The 20,473-nt window shown below is 39.9% G+C and overlaps 1 protein-coding gene across 1 annotated transcript in view; it reads left to right on the top strand.

Moving 5' to 3' along the window:
• The window catches only part of abca12 (ATP-binding cassette, sub-family A (ABC1), member 12), a 63,865-nt gene that overhangs the window by 15,945 nt on the left and 27,447 nt on the right, over nt 1–20,473 (top strand). The window contains exons 20-44 of the mRNA XM_019255452.2: nt 272–384; nt 622–689; nt 1,089–1,237; nt 1,341–1,471; nt 1,743–1,885; nt 3,125–3,286; nt 3,503–3,720; nt 4,762–5,703; nt 5,898–6,004; nt 7,195–7,301; nt 8,020–8,213; nt 8,744–8,820; nt 9,496–9,626; nt 11,048–11,218; nt 12,581–12,745; nt 13,962–14,154; nt 14,713–14,852; nt 15,443–15,562; nt 15,712–15,802; nt 16,210–16,389; nt 16,835–17,162; nt 18,061–18,175; nt 18,476–18,805; nt 19,935–20,004; nt 20,112–20,246. Of these exons, the coding sequence (XP_019110997.2) occupies nt 272–384; nt 622–689; nt 1,089–1,237; nt 1,341–1,471; nt 1,743–1,885; nt 3,125–3,286; nt 3,503–3,720; nt 4,762–5,703; nt 5,898–6,004; nt 7,195–7,301; nt 8,020–8,213; nt 8,744–8,820; nt 9,496–9,626; nt 11,048–11,218; nt 12,581–12,745; nt 13,962–14,154; nt 14,713–14,852; nt 15,443–15,562; nt 15,712–15,802; nt 16,210–16,389; nt 16,835–17,162; nt 18,061–18,175; nt 18,476–18,805; nt 19,935–20,004; nt 20,112–20,246 (4,580 nt within the window). The remainder of the gene's footprint in view (nt 1–271; nt 385–621; nt 690–1,088; nt 1,238–1,340; nt 1,472–1,742; nt 1,886–3,124; nt 3,287–3,502; nt 3,721–4,761; nt 5,704–5,897; nt 6,005–7,194; nt 7,302–8,019; nt 8,214–8,743; nt 8,821–9,495; nt 9,627–11,047; nt 11,219–12,580; nt 12,746–13,961; nt 14,155–14,712; nt 14,853–15,442; nt 15,563–15,711; nt 15,803–16,209; nt 16,390–16,834; nt 17,163–18,060; nt 18,176–18,475; nt 18,806–19,934; nt 20,005–20,111; nt 20,247–20,473) is intronic.

The raw sequence follows: 20,473 nt of genomic DNA, 5'->3' as shown, positions 1-20,473 counted from the left end.
TTTAGATAGCACTTTTTCATGTGTTACAGAGGTCAAATTGGGATTCAAGATTCTTTCGATTGTCCTGTCATACCAGCTTGTCAATGAAGAGTGCCTTTGTAGATAAAAAGCAGGTGGCTGCATTCCAGTGATCATTATTAACAACCACTGGTCCAGATCAATCATTTCAACAAAACAGAAAGATGGACTGCATGCATTCCTGCAATGCTTTGTTGACCTTTTTCCTGAGACACGTTCACATGTGAAATATTGATGTGCTTTGTTTCTTAAGAATTTTGAATGAGATGAAGACAGTCCAGAGCCTCCTGCCACCAAACTGCACATCCAAGATGTACATTTCTGTCCTCATTAACATCACTCACTTCATCTTGGAGTCTGGCCAAGGTAATTCAGCTTCTCTGTGACACTGTAGGTGGACAACATGTGGAATTCTGATGAAGTCTGATGGAGTGGAGGTCGCATTGCGCACTTCATTATTCAAGTGTTAGTGTCAGACAGCCTAAGAGCTGTGGATCAAAATAGCACAGTGTTTCTGTTGTGAATTGTAAGAATAAGATACTTCACTCCAAGTTTTTCCGCCGAACTGTATATTTGACATTGAAACATTTCTTGTGATTTTAGGAAACACAAGTCTCTGGGCAAGTTTTGAGAGTGCATCAGCAGAAAATTTGCCTGTAATCATTGCCCAGGTAAGCCTTAATTAATATGTACTGTACAATATACATTTCACATTTATGTATGAGCAGGTCAAACTTACTTCTGCATGTTAAAGATTACATCACATTTAACAATGCTGATAAAACATCTCTGTTGCTGCTGGAACGGTTTGCCAACACCCTGTTCAAAACCACATATAGACAGATAAGCCGATTATGAGGCTATTGAAATGCTTGTTAATCATCACAGACAATACAACAACATGATCCTATCGTTAATCTGAGTTATGTGACTTGTACATAATGTTCATAACATTTCTTGAACCAAATCATGAAACAAAACACCTTTGAAGTGTAGGTTTTGCATCGTGTCACATGAAATCTTTATGAAAACGGAACCTTCCTAATTTTCCCCCTTTTTTTTGTCGTCAGATGGGCAAACTCTTGAACGTGCTTTGGCCACTTGTCATGGGAGGCACTGGCTCACATCAACCTCCTCCATCACTGAAGGCCTTTGCTCATCTTGCTCCAGTCCTGGAGCAGCTGATGACTGGGAAGGCAGACCAAGACACATGGGACAAGTAAGTTTAATTACAGACAGCAAACTTATTTATTTATTTAATACACAGACTGCCCTTCAATTGCTTTTGTGATTACCCTAATCCAAATGCCATGTTTTGACAGACTTGAAAAGATTCTAAAAGCCCTACTGTCAACCCTCAATGGAACGGAGGTATTGGACAGTGTCCCATCTGTTATTCCACAGATTGAAAAAATCATTGGAAGTATGGTGAAAAGCATGCAAGCACAGAATGGTAAGAGGACAACTAAACAGCTGCTGTCTTAGATATAGTCGGGAAAAGATACACTGTTTAGTGATCCAGAATCATTACTGCACATGTAAAATACAGTACATATTAAACGCTGATGTCACTGTTTGTTTTGTGATATCTCACAACACACACTGTTCACACCCTGACACACCCTAAACACACCCGATGCAGTTATTCAGGTCTTCAGTGTCTCTTTGATTATAACTTGATATAAGTCATTGTTCGTAAAACTAAACTCTACTCTCCCTCCTAGTGCTGATACTAAGCCTTCAAATGCCTGTGGTAACCCTGATGAGAGAAATCTCACAGTCTGTTAACACCAGTCATCTTAACCTGTCTGTGATCACCGAAAGAATGCAGCCTTCCATTGAACGCACGTTGCAGGCAGCTCAGCAGGTTAGACCACCACTGTTTACTGGAATAACATTTGTATGCACCAGTTCACGTCACTGTTATGTGCTGGCACTTTGTTGTGGACATGTTTGCGTGTGTGACAGAAAGGGCTGAAGATGGAGAAGAGAACGACTGTATTATTGCATGCATCATCTTCATGCATCAATCAACAATACCAGTCTCTAAATATGTACAGTCTGGGTGTGTTGTTCTTTGTATTTTCTGTTCCACCTGCATGCTTATAACAAAGCTGTTGACAGATAGATAGACAGATCTTCATACCAGGTCAAACATAAGATGTGGTTAATGACTTACAGTATAACATTTTGAAAGATGTTATCAGGAGGCAGCTATCAACTGGATGTTGGCTGGGAGTCTTATATCATTTATGCCTCATCCAAAGGTAAGTGGTGAGAAGCGCTGCTTATGGTGACACTTAGAGAAGGCCATCTGATCAATAAAATTATAGAGCACAAAACAAAAACTAAATGTTGTGCTTGCCACATGTTGTTATGTATGCTTCCATAAACTGGAGCCTGAGCCATGCATTGGCAAGCTGTTATTGTCTGCTAAAGCAGGGCTGATTCATTGGATCATATTCGATTGTGCAGTTGCAGGTGGTAACTTTTATGATATGATTTGTGTTTCCTCTTTATAATTACAACTAAGCTAACTTAGTTGTAACTGACAGACAACATGCTACTACAAAATTAAGTCTCCTGTTTAAAAAAAGTCCTATTACATTTACAGTTACTGTGAATTTTATTATTTAATTGTACATCTGGTATGTAAAAGGTACATAAAAAATACGTTTTCCCATGTATTGACATCATTATCAAACCAAAAAGCCGGTATCAGAGGGACCCTAATCCATACCATGATTAAAGTATACTGTATAGTCCAGCAGAACACTACTAAAGAGTTATTCTTTGTTTACCTTAGGGAGGGACTTTGTTACAACTTATTATTTAGAGTTTATTATATGTGCATCTACGGAAAATGTGGGTGTGTACCTGCCTAGTAAGTCGGTAAAAAACCATGATACCTGTGTGAGACTTCTGCCCTTTCTTTGTAAACTCCTTGAACAGAGAGATTAAGTTATTTCCCTTGTGTCTTTCTCTTTTGTGTACCAGACACTTCAGACACTGCTCTATTATGATTTTTGTCATGCTAATGGAACTGGTTTTCTCTCTTTTCTTTTCTCTCTTTCACACCATTTTTTTGTTAACATTCCCCCTCCAGGCCAATGGCACATTGGAGTGCAGTGAAGCTCTCAAAATATGGGCGCCAGTCAGAGAGGCAGCCGGTTTAAGCCACCACGCCATGGCTATGTGGTGCAACATCAGCCTACAGCCAGTTTTTGAGGCCTATAATGAGGCTGTCAACACCAACCTGAACATGAGTGTGAGTAGATGAATGCCAAATTAAATAGGAGATTGCAAACAAACAAATTTGATAGAAGGATATTACATTTTGAATTTGTTTCTGAGACCAGACCAAAATCGTTAAAATGTATGTGTAAGTATAAGTAACATTTTTACCACTTGGTGGCAGTGTTGACACACAGAGGAAGCTGCCACACTGCTAACAGCCCATCTCTGCTTTATGTTATCTGTACAGCATATGGGTGGGAGACCAATGACTGTGAACGCCACTGTTGCCAGGATCGTCAAGATTTTACATTATCTCTACCAAGCCGGCATTAACCAAACACGTGTGACAGAGCAGCTCTTGATGACTTTCACCAGCCAGCTCTCTATGCTGGCAGGCAAGCCACTGAGCCCTGAGGCTAAACTTAACTTGTACAACGAGTTCCAGAAGATGCAGTTGCAAAGCAGGTGAATGTTTACAGCAATATTTAGATTTGATATACAGACATGACGCTACCTTTATTGTAGTCATAAATTAGTATGCTTAAAGGGAAACTAGAACAAATTAAAATTGTACACTCTCGAAAACATACATTTCTTGCATCATATTAGGGGTAGAAAGCTTTTTTGTAACTTTTAAAAGATGCATGAGAAGAAGTCCATTTATTTACTTTTTTCACCAAGTAGAGACTTCGGTCGATCAAACAGAACAGACCACACTGAAGCCAAAGGATATGAGGAAAGTGCAGTGCGGTCATATCAAAATGTAGTGCAGCTACAAAACAAAACCCACTGAACATTACAGTCTGATGATATTTTTAGTATTTTATCTTTATCGTTCTGTCAAGACATAGCTGCATCTCTGCACAGAGCCATACTTACATGAATTCACCACTCCATTTGTTGTCACAACATTATCAACAATGCACCAGTCGGGGCAATTTGATTCATACATAATTACACAAGGAATTGGAGTGATCACATTTGCATTCAACTTGATTAATTTAATGCGAGTCTGCCTGAAAACAGGCAGGCCTCCTCAGATCGAGGCTTAAGCGTGATTCAGCTAGCCGAGACATCCTCTTAAAATTGATTTCCCTTTATACGCCAGCTGCAATAATGAGCCGGGCATGGTGATAAGGATCACATTCTGCATATCGCAGGGAATCAATCAGGTCTGACTACATGAGTTATAGATCATTTATCACAGTGGAAAGACTCCACGGTCTATTGTTGAGGAAGGAATTGGTAACTATGTGAGTACATATAAAGCATATAAAGAAATATCACTTCTGGTCAAAACTGAGAAATTAGGATTCTGTTTTATCGTTGTATTGTGGAAATGAATAGAAACCATGTTGTTTATTGCATGAAAGAAGTTTCTGAGAATTAATTGTTAGTCTGTTACTTCAAGATCTTTTGGACTCACAATTAATAAAGTTAAAAAAGACTATATTCATAGAATAAATGTAACCTGACATTCACTCATTGCATTTCTCCTCTTTTCAGTTTGTCTTCCATCAAAATGGTCTCGGATGATCTCATTCGTGAGTTCCCATTCCTCCAGCCTTACATTAAGGCTGTAGGGAAAGCACTGAGTCACATCCTGAACAACTACCATCTCACTCAAAACAGCAGCTCATGCCAGAAACTCTTCAGAGAAGCAGCAATGATTCTAACTGCAAACATCACCTCCAACCACATATCCGCCATGATGTGGGGAAATTTTTCCGGACTCACTGAAGCATCAGTTACTGCCATAATGAGGGAGGTTGTCAAATTGATAATCGACATGAAGATATTTGGGAATGTGCCTATGGTTCAGCGAGCCTTGAAGCAATTTCTGACCTCCAATGACACAAGCTTGATTGTGCAGAAGTTGACCGAAATGTCTGCATGGTTGGCCTCCACCCAAGCGTCTGGACTGGACCTGCTGACTCAGGCTTTGCCCAAAATCTGTGACATTCTCAGGCCTCTCTTGTCTGTTCTGAGCCAGATGGGTGTGGACATGCCAGCAAACATGGAGCTGTTTGAAGACCTAGTTGGAAACATAACTGCAATGGTCAAGCAGATCCTAAGCACAAGTGGCACTCCAGCCTCTATGTACCCACATCTGAGTATGTTTCAGCATGGAATGACAAGTGGTAACCATGCGATGAGGAGCCGACATAGACGCGAGGCCCCGTTGATGCCAACAAGACAACCAATGGATGACTTCATATACCTTTTCCAAATTAACTACCCAGCCATGTTCAAAGCCATCTCTGTCCCTCCTAGTACAGCAGAAATTATGGAGACAGTTCACGTGTTCTTCGCCAATCCTGATCTGAATGTTGTGGTGAAGGGAGCTACAAGCAACATGCCGTGGGGCTTGAATGCCTCTCGAGAAGACACCGTTGATGCTGCCCTCGGGGTGTTCTCCTTCCTCACTCTCCCTGGTGCATATCAGATGTAAGTCTTATTTGCACTGGCCCAAACATAGCTTCAGGAATAAGAAAAAGGAAAGCCCTTTTCTAGCTTCAAATATCCATTTCTTTCCCCCAACATCTAAAAATAACTGCTTTGAATCATGCCTTTTTGCCTTGTTTTTCACCATTATGTTACTCTATTAGCCACTGTTTCATGAACAGTTCAATCTTCCCTAGGACATCAATGGATCTCCTGATGAATGCAGTTCATATGCTTCCCGATGCCTTTCCATTCGCCTCGCTGCTGAAGAATATCACCACAGCACTTGCCAGTGAAACACAGGGTAACAGTTCAGATCTACCATTCTTACCTTTCTGACTCAATCTAGACACACAGAGGCTTCTTGGACCAAGGGCAGGTTTTATAAGGAGAAACATGCACTGATTAGTTAAATGGAGAATCCCCAAATGAATGACGTCTTTCCTTTCAGTTTCTCCAGATTTCTCACGACTCCTCAGTCTCATGCTTAGTCTAATTGTTGCTCTGCTGTAGAGCTAACACTCATGCTACAGCTTGTGTTTACATACCTGCTGTGACAGTGTGTATGTATAAGCACAGTCTGCCAGCCTGTGTCATTAAATAATGACACAGCATGAAAGAGTGCCACTTTTTTTCTCTGACCTTCATGGCTGTTGCAGAACCATGGGTAGGCCATAAAACGTTTTGTTAACGCTGTTGTTGTTGTATATATGATTACAGCGCGGCATAATTCATTCCAGAGATATGAGGAATAAGACTTCACATCAGCTTAGCATGAGCTCCCAAAGAGCCCAAGGCCATATGGCCCTTCTCCAGCAGAAAGCCACTCAGCACCTTTTTAAATCTCATTAGCAAAGTAGAATTCAATCACTTATCCTGTCCGCCCTCTCTAAACGTCTCCCCTCGCACTCGCACAAGTGGACATCCATGACCTCCTTTTAATTGGCGTCTGTGGTTGTGTGATTGTGTTTTCAGTGCATGGAATTTCTTTGTAAGCAGCAGCAGCAGCTTCACTTCTCTGAAACCTCACTCATATTCTTCACACACGCAGACACACACACACCCAGAGTGAACTGTTGTAATTGCAAAGGCCTCTAGGTGTTGAGCACCCTGAGATTAAACATCACCATTGTCTAATTTTGGCCTAATTAAATATTCTGTCATCACATCTCATTGCCAGAGGTAGTGCCTTTCTTAAGGCTTGTCAGATGTGTTTTAATGCACGACAGCATCTAGTACTGCTGGCCCCTCTGGCCCCATCAGTCCTGCACAGGGCTTCACTTTAAGCACATCATTTGCTACTCGCTGCCTGACGACGTGCCCCGTAATGGTGCGAGTCGTAATGAAGCCCAGTGGGATGTCATGTTATTCTGTCACCTTACAGACCTTATTGCCCCCTTTTCTCTTTCCCATCCCATCTTCCTGTCTAACTCTAATAACCTCTTTCTTACCCTCATTTTTCCCCTCTCCTTCACTCTCTCCCTCCCTTCACAGAGAACCTCATCCTCATGCAACAGACCATCCAAACAGTCACTGAGCTCGTCCAGATCAACCCGACGGACCCACGTTTTGCCCAGCTACTCGGCCACCTGAAATCCCAGGTCTCTGCCTCTGTTACACATATGTCACCTCAAACACACAGAAATAAAAGTGCTTCAGAAAGTCTAAAAACACTGCCAGGGTTCATTAAGTGGGACATTTACAACTGAAAGTACAGTATTTGATATGACAGAGCTTATACACCTTGGCACTAATGTTATCAGGGCTTAGACCCATATGTACATATGATTAAAGTGTCTCTACAGGGTTATTGTTTTGACATTGCTGTGTGAAAGTGGTTGGTCAGATTGGAGCAAATTATAGCTGCACCAAAAACATGAATAAGCAATGAAAACAACAATGCAGCTGATTAGACTTTGGTTACAGTTCGAGCAAAATGGGTTTTTCTTTAGCCTGACGGTGGCGATGACATGCTTTTTGATTAAATGCCAGAAACAAGTTATTTATTGCAAGTGCTAAAAAAGTATTCGACAAAAGTTTTTACTCAGACCTGAAGGGAAAGGCTGAATCATCAGTGAAACTTTTCAGAAAAACCTAGGTTAATCAAATTCTTTTGTTGGATTGGAGTTCTTCTAAGCACAGTAAGACAGATGTTTTACAGGCTCTAACACTGAGCCTGAAAGTCCTAAAATGAACCATCTAGGAAAGTATTCCCACGCTTTGTTGGATGGCACAACATGACTAACCTAATCTTTGTTATCTGACCCTGAGATTTGGCCAGAAAGTCCCTGTGGTGCTTACATGACTGATTTGTTGCAGGTATGCACCTTGGAGAATACGACAACTGTGCGTCTGTTGCTGGGTGCCTTCTCCATTCAGCCTGGTCAGCTGTGTCACACTTTCATACCCAGCCTGCAGGCCTTGGTTGAGAGTCTGAACATTACATCTCTGACCGATGCCATCTTCCAGACCACCGTTGGAGACCCTAAAACCTACAATATCCAGTCTGACTGGTAAAGCATTATCTTTATCTGTCTTTAAAGCAGCATTGTGTAGAAATTGGTACACACCATTCACCTGATTACAAGTCATTGTAGCATCAAAATAAATTAAAATCTTTCATTTTATGATAGAAATGTCATAGAATGAGTTTTTTTTGTTCATGATTGTACAGAGAAAGCTGCTCACCATCACCTAGATCTTTACCTCACTCGTCCATTTTGTATATTTGCTTAGTATCACAGGGGGGTCAGGGCTGTTGCACTTTATAGAACTCACCGTACAGGATTTTAGAGTATTGAAGTCAGATACTTACCTCTTGTTGACATTTGGAGGCCAATAAGCAAAGTTTCCTTGTGTTGGTTTAACTGAATTTTCTCCTCAGTCCATTTAGCCTGCAGGACACCTGGCAGCATTTTATTTATTTTTGTAATGTAGGCAAAGGTTCTCATAAAAAAATATATTTTTGAAGATATTTCTTGACTAAAGTGCATTTATCTGTTTCTGTCTGTCTTTCTCTTTGTGTATCTGTATATGATTACAGGGGGAATGTGTTGAGTCAAGCTTTAAACTTTAATGCCAGCAACCTGAAGTCTCTCAAAATTAACATCACCTCCCCAGGTGAGACACCTCTCTATATCACAACTGTTAGTGTATTTGTACTGTACTGTATTACATTATTGCCTTACTGCTGTTTTATTGTAGACTGATATTCCACTGCACAGACTGTACTTCTCTCAATTTCTTAGGTAAAAGTAAAAAGATGAAGGTTTATGTTTATGTCCATGTCCAAAATATTTAATATCATACTGTATGTTAATTTCAAGGAACAGAAGATATATATGTACTCTCACTTTTGTATTAACATTTGTATCAACTGCCTGATCAAAAAGCAGATCACAAACCTTGTTTCCATAACAACAGTACTCATTTCAGCTCACTTGTGTCTGATGCCCCAACTTTGCTTGTTGCTCGATTATCTAATAATATTAACTTACTACAGCAGCCAATTTCTGCACTGTCACTTTTTTTAAGTAACAAGTAAACAACGAACCAGTGTGTTTTCTTCATTGTTATTGCTTTAAAAAATATATGAATGGATGCTATCCTTATTTATATTTTACACATACATTTTACAGGATGTATTGTATTGTGTTTGTATTGTATTCATCATCACAGGAGTTAAACTAGTCATGCTGGTTTTATATAAAAATCCAAACAGTACACTGTATCACTGTCATAACAAAAAATAGACTAGCACTTTTCAACTAGCACTTATAACACTCTATTTCCCAGGAGTTGTGGCTGTCGGTGAGCTGCTGAGAAATAAAACAGCCTTCCTCATGGATGTTCAGCGACACATGGATTTTGATCCTGCTGCTCTTCGCCTCCTGTTGGAAACCACTCTACCAAACAACAATTTAGTGGTGAGCCAAGGACACCCTCAGTCTGTTCCCACATACAGTATACCGAGGGGAAGCGAACATTTAATCAGTACCTCATTCATTTTGAAGACAGGGTCTGTAGTGTTGTAGAGAAATCACACTACTACATTCTTTAGGAAACACTGTGGAACAAGGTCCACAAGGTAATCCTGAGTCTTGAGTTTCAGTTCTGCTGTGCTGAAGAGGCTGCTCGTATTCTCCTGAGGGGAAGTACTTCCACACCCTCACATATGTGCCATATTTCCAGTGGTACTCAGATCCGTTACTTAAATAAAATTAGCAATACTACAGTGTAAAAATACTAAAATACATACAAGTATTGTAAACGTTCTGCATTACTTAAGTAAAACTGCAATAAAATGTATTTAAAGTACCAAAAGTAATAGTAATTAACACCTCATTTCAAAATAATAGATTTTAATAATTGGGCTGAAGGCTGAGCTAATTTTAAGTGCTTTACAGACTATAATTTGTTGGTTTATATTTTGTAATAATAATTCAAATCTGCAGCGTAAACTCTGGCTTCCAAAATGTCATAGAAGTAGAAGTGTAAAGTAGCATAAAATGGAAATACAACAAGTAAATACACATATCTGAAGATTGTTATCTGGATGCATCATAATATTGTTTTTTTTTTTCATTAAGCCTGTGTACTTTGTCAATGCTGGTGCTACATAGTGTGACTTTCAGTAAATGTTACCTCACTCTCTTTGAAAGAAAGCCCTGTAATCATCAGCTAATGACACAGTGGTTGCATTTTGTAAAAACAGCTTGTTTAATATAATATGGTATCAATCAGGCAAAAAAAAAAGAGGAAAAAAAAAGAACAATCAATACTGGATTGCGGGCCTAATCAAAATCCTTGCTGACTGGAGCTGTGCCTGTGCATGGGCCATTTCTCCAGAACACACATGAAGTGACTTAGTGGAACAAAAGGCTGCAAAGAAAATCATTTAAAACAAGTTTGTCGGTCGGTAGTAACAAATTAAGTGAACAAAATACTAACACTAGAAGTGGTTGTATTGTCCCTGACCTATGTGACTCATGGACATTGAATTGGAACAAACACTTTAATGTGATTGCCAACTTTTAAAAAAAGAAAAGAAAAAAAAAACACTTAATTCTGCATGTTTGATTGCACGCCACTCTTGGCAAGCATTCAGAGCAAGAAGACTGACTTGTTTCCTTACACACTACAGTACATGTTGTTCTCACAAAACGGAGGAGAAATCAAACCCAGCATGTTCCAAAATTTCAGGGATTTGGAAGCCCATTCACCTTCTAAAGTAGTGATCTAGTAACAGTGATGTGAACGCTCTATTAGGGCATAGATCATGTTTATACCGCTCTGTAGTTTTGTTCATGACATATCTTCTCCTGTGCTCCTGTTGCGTTTGAAACAGATCCTGTCCTGGTTGATCAACCTGCGTCACTGCAACTCCACTCCACCCATGAACATGACAGAGACAGATGTGGTCATCTTAAAGACCTTCTGCTCCATGTCTGTTGAACAATGGTACAGCTTCTCACTGCTGATGGCTCGCCATCTCAACATGGAGAAAGTCATTTACAGAGTAAGTCCGAGTTCAGAGTCTTTTGTCAAAAGAAAAGAAAAAGACACATGCGACACTTTCAAATGTTCGGTAGTTAAAGTTAAAGCTTTTTTCTTTGATTTGTGAAAATAGCAGGGAATGTGAGAACTGGTTGATTGCCCATTCTTCTGTAATCGCTGAATGGACAAAGAGATTGTTTCTACTCAGCATGTTGAAAACATGTTTGATGCTACAATGTGTTTGTCTGAGGCATATGTAAGAATTGTGCTTTTGTTCAAGACAGTATTTGTTCTCTAGACAAAGCTTTGTCTCTCGCACACATAAAAAAAATGTTTTTCATAGCTGATGTTTTTCCATTTGAACGATTCCAAAGAATTCCAATAGATTTATTCAATTAATAGATCATTCTAATATTTGTAGAACAAGATGTAGAACAGATCTAGTTATAGTATTTGTTCTGTCCTTATGTTTTCATAACATGGGTTTTTCACATGCCCTTTGATGTTAATCAAAAAATCCATCATCTAATACTACAAACAAGCTTAAACCCTGCTCATGTTGGCATTATTTACCATAGCGACAGGTGAAGAGGAAGATGGGGAGCGGGGAGAGAGGGATATGACATGCAACAAAGGTGGCCGGCTGCAACTGCAACTGTCTTTTCAACACACTAACAGTCATGCTGCAGTTGAAATTCTTAACATATGCATTTGTTTCATACATTTATACTTCACTTTTTCAAGTTTGCATTGGACCTCTGCCATTTTATGTTGGAAGTCTATAAATTCAAGCCAAAAATTATTATTATTATTTTTTTTTACCATTCATGATTGATTGGTTGATTCCCAGCTGCTCTAATGAATGTTTTTATTATAGTGAACAAAGTGACTGATTGCCCTCAGCACTGTAAAGCTTTTTTAGCATTTTGCAGTTGACTTTGAGCTGCAGCTTTACTGTTTCTGTTCACATTTGCGCTCTCATCAGCATATTCTTTAGACATACTATGTAGTTCTCAGTGGACAAAGGATGGCTCCATTGCTCCATCTAAGGAAGAAAAGCTAAAAGGAAAATATGTGTACTAGTAAAACAAACAAACAAACACTGATATCTATAAATAAACTAAAGATATCTGTGAATCAGTTGAAATGTAAATTTTGCATGTGAAAATATATATTGTTACGTGTCAAAACAGATATTATAATTTAACATTTCCACCAGTGAAAACTAAGCGGCTATTTGTCTGTCCTACTGATTCACAATCAAATGGCCTTCCATAGTTTATATCCTACTGTATGCCCTTGTTGAATGTAAAGAATATCATGTCCCAGTAAGGAAATTGAAATGATAGAAACTCATTTTCATGTTTCATGTCCTTTCTTGCAGATGGTGTTGTCTGAAGAAATGCAAAGCTTTGTGGGAGTTATGCTTCAGCTGGCTGAGGTTATAACCAACATGATGAACACGTTCCTTCCTGCCATTTCTAAGCTGCAAACCTACCTGTTCTCCATCTCTGACCTCAACCTGGTGGCCAACAACGAATTCAACGAGGTACCTGTACATGCTTCCGTACAGGTCTTCACGCACATTGCATTCATATGTGTGTGTCTTTGTTTGTGTGATCAATCAGGGCCGGCCCTCGGCTTTTACTTGCTCTAAGCAAGATTTAATTTGTGGCCCCAAAACACTCTTAGTGCAGTTAATAAATTGCACACACCACTAATAACTGAATGAACATGTGCATGCGTACAGTAGAGATGAACAAGTCAATAAACATCTTTTACTTTCTTTAGGGGTTGACAAGTAGCTTCAAACAGAAACACTATTTGAACAGTAAACACAGATTGTTCAAAGATCATAGATCCTGCAGGATTAGTCAGATTTTTCTCATTAATCATGCCAGATGCGCTGTGGTCACACATACAATATTTACTGAAGGCTACACACTTCATCTTCTGACAGTTTGCAGCTAAATGAAGATAATAACCAGGGGCAATTTAACATACATGCTGTTTTCATGAGGGATAGGCTTTGAGGCTCCCCATATTTTTGGCTTTAGATTTGTTACATACAATTATGTCATAATACGAGATTTCAGCGTTGAGGAACAATTCATGATTTTATTGAGAATCAAATTTCAGAGCATTGCTGCACCCACAGTGACTCTCAGTGCCAGAGAGGAGAAGCGGTAGAAATGCTGTGCTGCTGCCAGAATTCAATTCAATTCAATTTTATTTACATAGCGCCATATCATAACAAAAGTTATTTCATGACACCTTTTATACAGAGCAGGTACACTAGTTCAGTTAAAGATAGAGAGGGGCGAATAGAAGGGACATTTCAGACCATCAGGGGGAAAGCGATAAAGATGAATCTTCAGCTTAATGGACATGTAGCGTGAGAGCATGTGAAAAGGGTTAATTGCGTGAGTCTCACGGTCATTGTGTGACAGTTGGCAGTGTCTGAAGAGAGGAGCGAGCAACATGAGACCAAGTTTATATGTGGGCACTCCTAGCAGTTGTGGCCATACAACGCATAGCCTGGCTGGCCCTGCAATCAATATATTTCCATCCAGCCAAAAATAAGTAATGAAAATATTTCAGTGCTCAAAAATATTCCTGTGACTACTCTCAAACAACATCAAACTGTTTAACTGAAGCTTGTTTTGAAATGTTCTTTTGTGAGCCTTCATGCCAAATAATGAATTTTAAATATATGAAATAAAATTTCAACTTTCAAACTTTGTTTTTTTTTTTTCCCCCCCCAGATGATGAGAGGACAGAGATCCAGCATGTCCAGCAAAGCTACGTTTGTCACCCTCTCTAGAGCATTGTGCAGTAACGGTATCCTGGCTCTGTTTGGACTCTCCAGACTCCCCATCGAGTCTGAATCAAGCTCCTCCTTCTCCGACAACAAAAGGGAGGAGATGATCGAGAAGTTCAAGATTCCACGAAATTCCAGTATGTTGTTGGGAGAATTTCACAAACTAAATTCAATTCTTCAGACATACAGTATATGGTAGATCCTGAAATTTATGTTAATCGTGTCTTAAAATAATAATATGCACATTTAAGAGACATTTTCCTAGGTTGTGTTCATGTCTTTTTGTCTCCTTAGCCTAAATTATTGTTGCAGTAAGTTGAAATTCAAAACTCAAAAGTGAGTTACAAATGCTAGCAAACTGTTTATAAAAAAAAAAAAAAGTCTTAAGCTGGTGATGTTCTTTTTTGCTTATCATCAGCAAATCTCAGTTATTGATCCTATCATCAAGTATTGTTAAAACTATGGTATTATGACCCTTTGTAAAGATTATACAAAAGTCTTGGGAATGATTGGACTAAGGGCAGAGTGCTGCAAAAACTGTAAGGACAGTGGAAAGCATTAAGAGACTGACTTGGGCATTGTTTGTTTTGGTGTTTTCATGGGATTTGACACAATAACACCTTGGTCCAATTAAAGCTTTAACCTTTGTGAAAGCTGCATGTCAAATGTCCCCTCATTCTTCTTTTCTTGTGTAGGTCCCTTCTGTATGAACATGTACCTGGACATGGTCAACACAACAGGAGGAGCTATCGCCTGGGCGTTCCTCAAACCAATGCTGATGGGACAAATTCTCTACACCCCTGACACACCCGTCACCCGGGCCATAATGGAGAAGGTATGCGGATACATGTTACTTCCTCTACACTTTACTCCACCCTCGCACAAGTTTAAGAATCGATTACCGTTATTATCGGCACACTGTAAACCAACTACTCCAGATTGTGCAGGTATGCTGGCTGAGCTATAGTTCAATTATTTACTCACCTGCCTGCAGTGTGTGAATGATGGCATCTCCACTTTATTCATTTCCCTTGTTTTTCAGCTCAAACATCTCACAGTTAGATAGCCTCGGGGGTAATTCTCCAAAATCTCTGTCAATTTTATCACGCTTTTACAGTACATGTTTTTGTCACTGCTGTTTCTACCTTTTCTAGGCTGATAGTTACCTGCTTAGTCTTCATGGCATGTAGTAAACAAGAAATACAGAGTTGCAGGGGCTGCACACACATTTGTATGCACCACCATCCTCTACTGTGGTTCTATTTTGAGCAAGTTTGATTTTGTTTTTAGTATACTGCTGCCTTCACAGACTCACACAAACAGCCACACACATTTGCACACACGCACACAAACACAGCAGGTTATGAAATCTTGCTGATACCCAGCCATTTCACATGTTCTTGTCCTTGTCCTATCCTTGTGCAGGCCAATGCAACCTTGCAGGAGTTTGCAAATCTAAGGAAGCACTCCAAGGACTGGATTGAATCCTCCAACTACATCATAAACTCTGCCCAACTACTCACCCAGACTCTGCCAATGCTGCAAGTATGACAATTCAGTGCTGTTTTCTGTATATCTTGATCAGTGTCGTCTAAAAAAGTTTGGAGATAAACTTCGCAGTGGTCTTCAACGAGTCAAAGCAGCCGAATCTTGATGTTGTGCATTGTCTCTTCCACTCTTCCTGCTCCTGTCAGAATTCCCTGAGCAATTCCTTTGTGAAGAACTTCATTGAGATGCAGACAGACATCAATGTCGACGAAATGAAGGAGACGCTCAGCAAGTTCTGTGAGTGAGCACTTGAAGGTCTTACTTTTGTAAGCTGCAGATACTAGGCTTACCTTTTCTCTTCCTCCCTCACTTATTGCCTGCAAAATATCCACACTATCAGAAAATTGGACTGCCGCATAGGTTTACAGGAAGCATTACATTCAGTTCAACATGAATTTCTTAGGGCGTCTCTCCTTGATGTGATTATGCACGCCTGTGTGACTTTGACATGCAGGTATTAAATTAATTAGACTTGTATTGTCAGATCATATTTCTATCTTAGTTAACATACGACAAACAGGGCATCAACAGACACAACAAATGTCATTTGAATGTGGATTTACAGCAGTCAAAGCTTAAACTACACTTAGAGTTGCTTTAATACTGTCAGTACATTTCTTTCTTCTTTTTTTTTTTTTTCAAAGCCAACATGACCGACCTGCTGGAGAAGAACAAGCCCGTACTGAAACAGATCACCACCTTGTCCACCCTGATGGTCGACCTCTCCTCCTGTATCAAGTTTGACCGCTACCGTGGCTTCGACTCTGCCGACCAGCTTAACGCTAGAGCTCATGACCTTGCCACGAATCGGAATCTCTACGCAAGTGAGTAAATACTGGTTATGATGGTTTCATTCGGTTCTCAAGGTTCATTGGACAGTGCAACGCCCAGTCGCGGCCTGTGGTGTTTTCCAATCTGATTGAGCAGAAGAGCTGACGCGTATCATTTGAATTTATCTGGGCCACTGTAAATCAACCATTTGAAAAAGATTCATAATATTATTCTTTTTTCTTTTTTCCCCACATAACTGAGGCCAGCTAGGTTGTTCATTTGCCTTTCACTGTGCAGTGATCCGCTACTTTTTCTGGATTTATGTCTATATTAGAGTTTTTGGGTTAGATAACCCCAGGGTTTTGTGAGCATGAGCTCATCCTGTGACAGAGGCTTGCTTCAGAAGCAGTTTATCTCAAGCAAGGAACTTAAGAGTTAGTCTGGTCTTTGAATTTTGTCTTCAAGTATAAAACAGCGTTGGTGTAATCTGTCTTTAAGGTGTCATCTTCAAGCTTCCCAAAGACCAAGACTCATCCAGGAAACGTCATGCCAGGTCGTCCTCCTCCGCATCCTCCCTGCCTCCCAAAGTCAGCTACACCATCCGCATGCACATGGACAACGTCATGCGAACTGACAGAGTCCGGGACCCCTATTTCGTGAAGGACCCACACATGTTGGCCAGGCAGACGCTGCGTTACAACCGGGGCTTTGTGTACCTACAAGAGAACATCGATCGGGCAATCATCGAAACCCAGACTGGACAGAGAGTCACAGAGACAGCTGTCCAACTGCAGCCCTTCCCCTATCCCTGCCATCTTCGGGATGAGTGAGTTCGCTGAATACACGGATGCACATAAACACCCATACAGTATGAACATTCTCCTGTATGGATGAAACATAAAAGGATGCACAGTGTCTCTCTGGGGAGACTTACAGGCATGGATGTGGAATAATGCATGCTCGTCATTATTGTTTGCCACTTGAGACTGACAGTTAGTAATCATTCACAAGAGCCTTTTCACATTATAATTGGCTCAGTGCCAGTGTGCATGAATATTCACTATTACTGTGCATTAATTTTTTAAGACGATGCACATATAGACTGAAACGTCCTTCAGGCCTTTAATAGCCATCCATAAGGAACTATCTCTGTAGTGTATATACAATCCAACATGCGTTTGGCATTGTTCATCGACACATTACATTGTTTCCAATAAATCACGCTTCAGCGTAACGCCTCTGTTTTTGCTTGCCCTCGAGTGCGTCTGAAGACGGTGCTGATATCTCATATAAGAAGCACCAGCAGGCCACTGTCTCTGGCTCTAACAACTGTAAGATATGATGATCCTCGCCTCTCCGTCGTTCTGATTTATTACCCGACGCCACAATTTCTGACATGATAGCTGTGAAATATGGCTTTGTAGTATAAAAAAAAACCCAGCAAGCACTAAATTCCTGTCAGGCTCCAGATATGATTAGGTCAAAGTATAAAAAAATAAAACAGAGGCATTTATTTTTGCGTAAATAATAGGAGGATCAGTACACAGATGTCAAAAAATTCTCAAACCCTCCTTCAATATTGCTCTTCCACTCTCGCATCTCTGTCTCTCTGTCAAACCAGTGACTGAATAATAGGCTTTTTCATCTGCTGATGTTGACAGTGATTGGACGCTATGTTTTTTTTTAGAATTTTGATTGACAGTTGGTATCTCTGTATTCCCCAGATACCTGGAGGCCATCTCCTTTGTCTTCCCACTCATGCTGATGATGGCCTGGGTGCTGTTTGTGGCTCATTTTGTGAAAAAACTAGTGCACGAGAGAGAACTGAGGCTGCACGAGGTAATGTTTTCCTATGCTTGAAAGTCAAACCTGCCATCGTATGTTTGATTTCAGCGTTGACTTCTTGGTTTCCAAGATGTCCTGTAATGATCCTGTCTTTCTTTTTGCTTTTCTCTCTCGAAAGTAAAACGAGTTGTTTTTCTGATTAGAAGCTGACAGTGATAAGTCTTCCTCTCTCAGTTTTGAACAGCAAATGCTAAATTGACTTTTACCCTCCAGGTTTCTTCTCATGCATAATCTGTTTTTTTTTCTCTGACATTTAAATGCATTCCCATCCATTGCTGTTCTCTTTGTCCACAGTACATGAAAATGATGGGAGTCAACCCGCTCAGCCACTTCTTTGCCTGGTTCCTGGAGTGTGCCGCCTACCTGGTGTTGACCGTATTCATCCTCACGCTGGTGCTGAAGTACGGCAACATCCTGCCCCACAGTGACGGCTTCCTCCTCTTCTTGTACCTCTGCGACTATAGTTTGAGCGTCCTGGCCTTCAGTTACCTGGTCAGCTCCTTCTTTGACAAGACCTACATCGCCGGCCTCAGTGGCAGCCTCATTTACGTCCTCTGCTTCTTCCCCTACATTGTGGTCATGACTGTGGAGACGAGTCTCAGCCTTGCCCAGAAGAGCGCCCTGGTGAGGAACCTCCTCTCTCATGACTCATGTATATTAAACTGGTACTAGGGCTACGATATGTGTAATAACTTAAAACAGCAAATAATGTAATTTGCACTGGAAGATAGTGAGAATTTAATGGATGATTTCTCTCAAGTGTTTAAGGCGAAAAAAGGTTAATTCCCTCTAAGTTCCTAATTTTATTTTCATCTGTGAAACCGGTTTACCACAGAAAGCCTGAAGCGCATAGAGAAATTAAAACTCACATGGAAGAAACCATGAATGCTTTTAGTACTATTTGTAACAAGGAGTAGTGGTGCACTTAGGCCTCTTGTGGCCAAAATGAGTATTACAGCAACAAACACTTGGACCACTGATCCCGACAGACAATATCAATAAAAAAAATTTAAAAAAAACACCTCTTTCACAGAAACAGAGAGATTATCCTGGTTGACAAGTGTTTTTGTTTTTTTGTTTGTTTTTTTTTCACAGAAGAAAAAACTATTTGTAGTTTTTTTTTATAGACACAGAAAATCGAAACCAGATTTTCTTTCTCCCTTACCTATCAGGTCCATAACAAGGAACAAGGAAGATAAAATGATCTTTCATTTTTGTTCCAAAATGTTTCCTCTCTTTTCTCAATTTTACTGACATTACAATTCAAAGTATTTTAATGCAGCCTCTGAAAATACTTCATGAATAAACGGTGACTTTTTCTTCCAGTTGTGTTTCATTGTAAGGTTTTATTTTGATTTTGACAGTGAGTAAATGGAGATGTAGTGGAAGGTAAACTGATTTGTCTGAGCTCGCCTACCTCTTTACTGTATGGCATCTTCACTTTGTCAAAATATTCTCAAAATTTCTCAAAATATGAAAACATTTATTTTGGTGCTTGTTGTCTGATGGCCAATAATTGTAGGTCAAACATTTCATTTTTTTTTTAATCTAACATAACATCACTGTGTACTTCCAATACCTTGTTTGCTTGAACAAAACTCTTTATATCATGTTGACAAAGACTGAAGCATCACTGCACACGAGACAAAGTTGTCAAGAGAAGTGTGGGATTACAGAAGAAGACATATTTCTGTTCTTTGTTGCTGCCTCTGTTTTTTGTATCCTGTCTAATTTATCCCTCATATTTCGACAGAGTTTGTTTTCCCCGAGCTGTTTCAGTTATGCCAGCCAATATGTCTCTCGCTACGAGGCCCAAGGAGAAGGTATGCACATGTAGATATCTGACTTGTATCAAACAGGATCTCTTTGACTAAACCTCAGTCAGTCAGTAGAAAACAAAGTAAAACGTGTCTTCCATTTATTTCTTTAGGAATTCAATGGAGCAACTCATACACCTCACCCATTGCTGGAGACACATCTTCCTTTGGTTGGCTGTGCTGGCTGATGCTCATCGACTCCCTCCTGTACTTCATCATCGGGGCTTACATCCGCATGGTCTTCCCAGGTAAAGTGTAATGTGATATCTTAGGCCTTTGAAAACTCAAGCAGATTGGTTGTACAGTATGTCAAGTGCTGCTGAAGCTTAATGGCAGTAGTAGGATTACATTAACAACATTAGAATAAGCATGATAATAATTAGCATTTCGGAAATTTGAACTCAATGTGTGCACTTCAGCTAAACATCTGGAGTAAATGGACCATAATATTAGCACTCTGCACTAAAGTGTTTAA

Source organism: Larimichthys crocea, chromosome XVIII, assembly GCF_000972845.2.
Source record: "Larimichthys crocea isolate SSNF chromosome XVIII, L_crocea_2.0, whole genome shotgun sequence".
NCBI lineage: Eukaryota > Metazoa > Chordata > Actinopteri > Sciaenidae > Larimichthys > Larimichthys crocea.
Note: the sequence above shows the minus strand (reverse complement) of the source record. Positions and strands in the feature narration are given on the sequence as shown.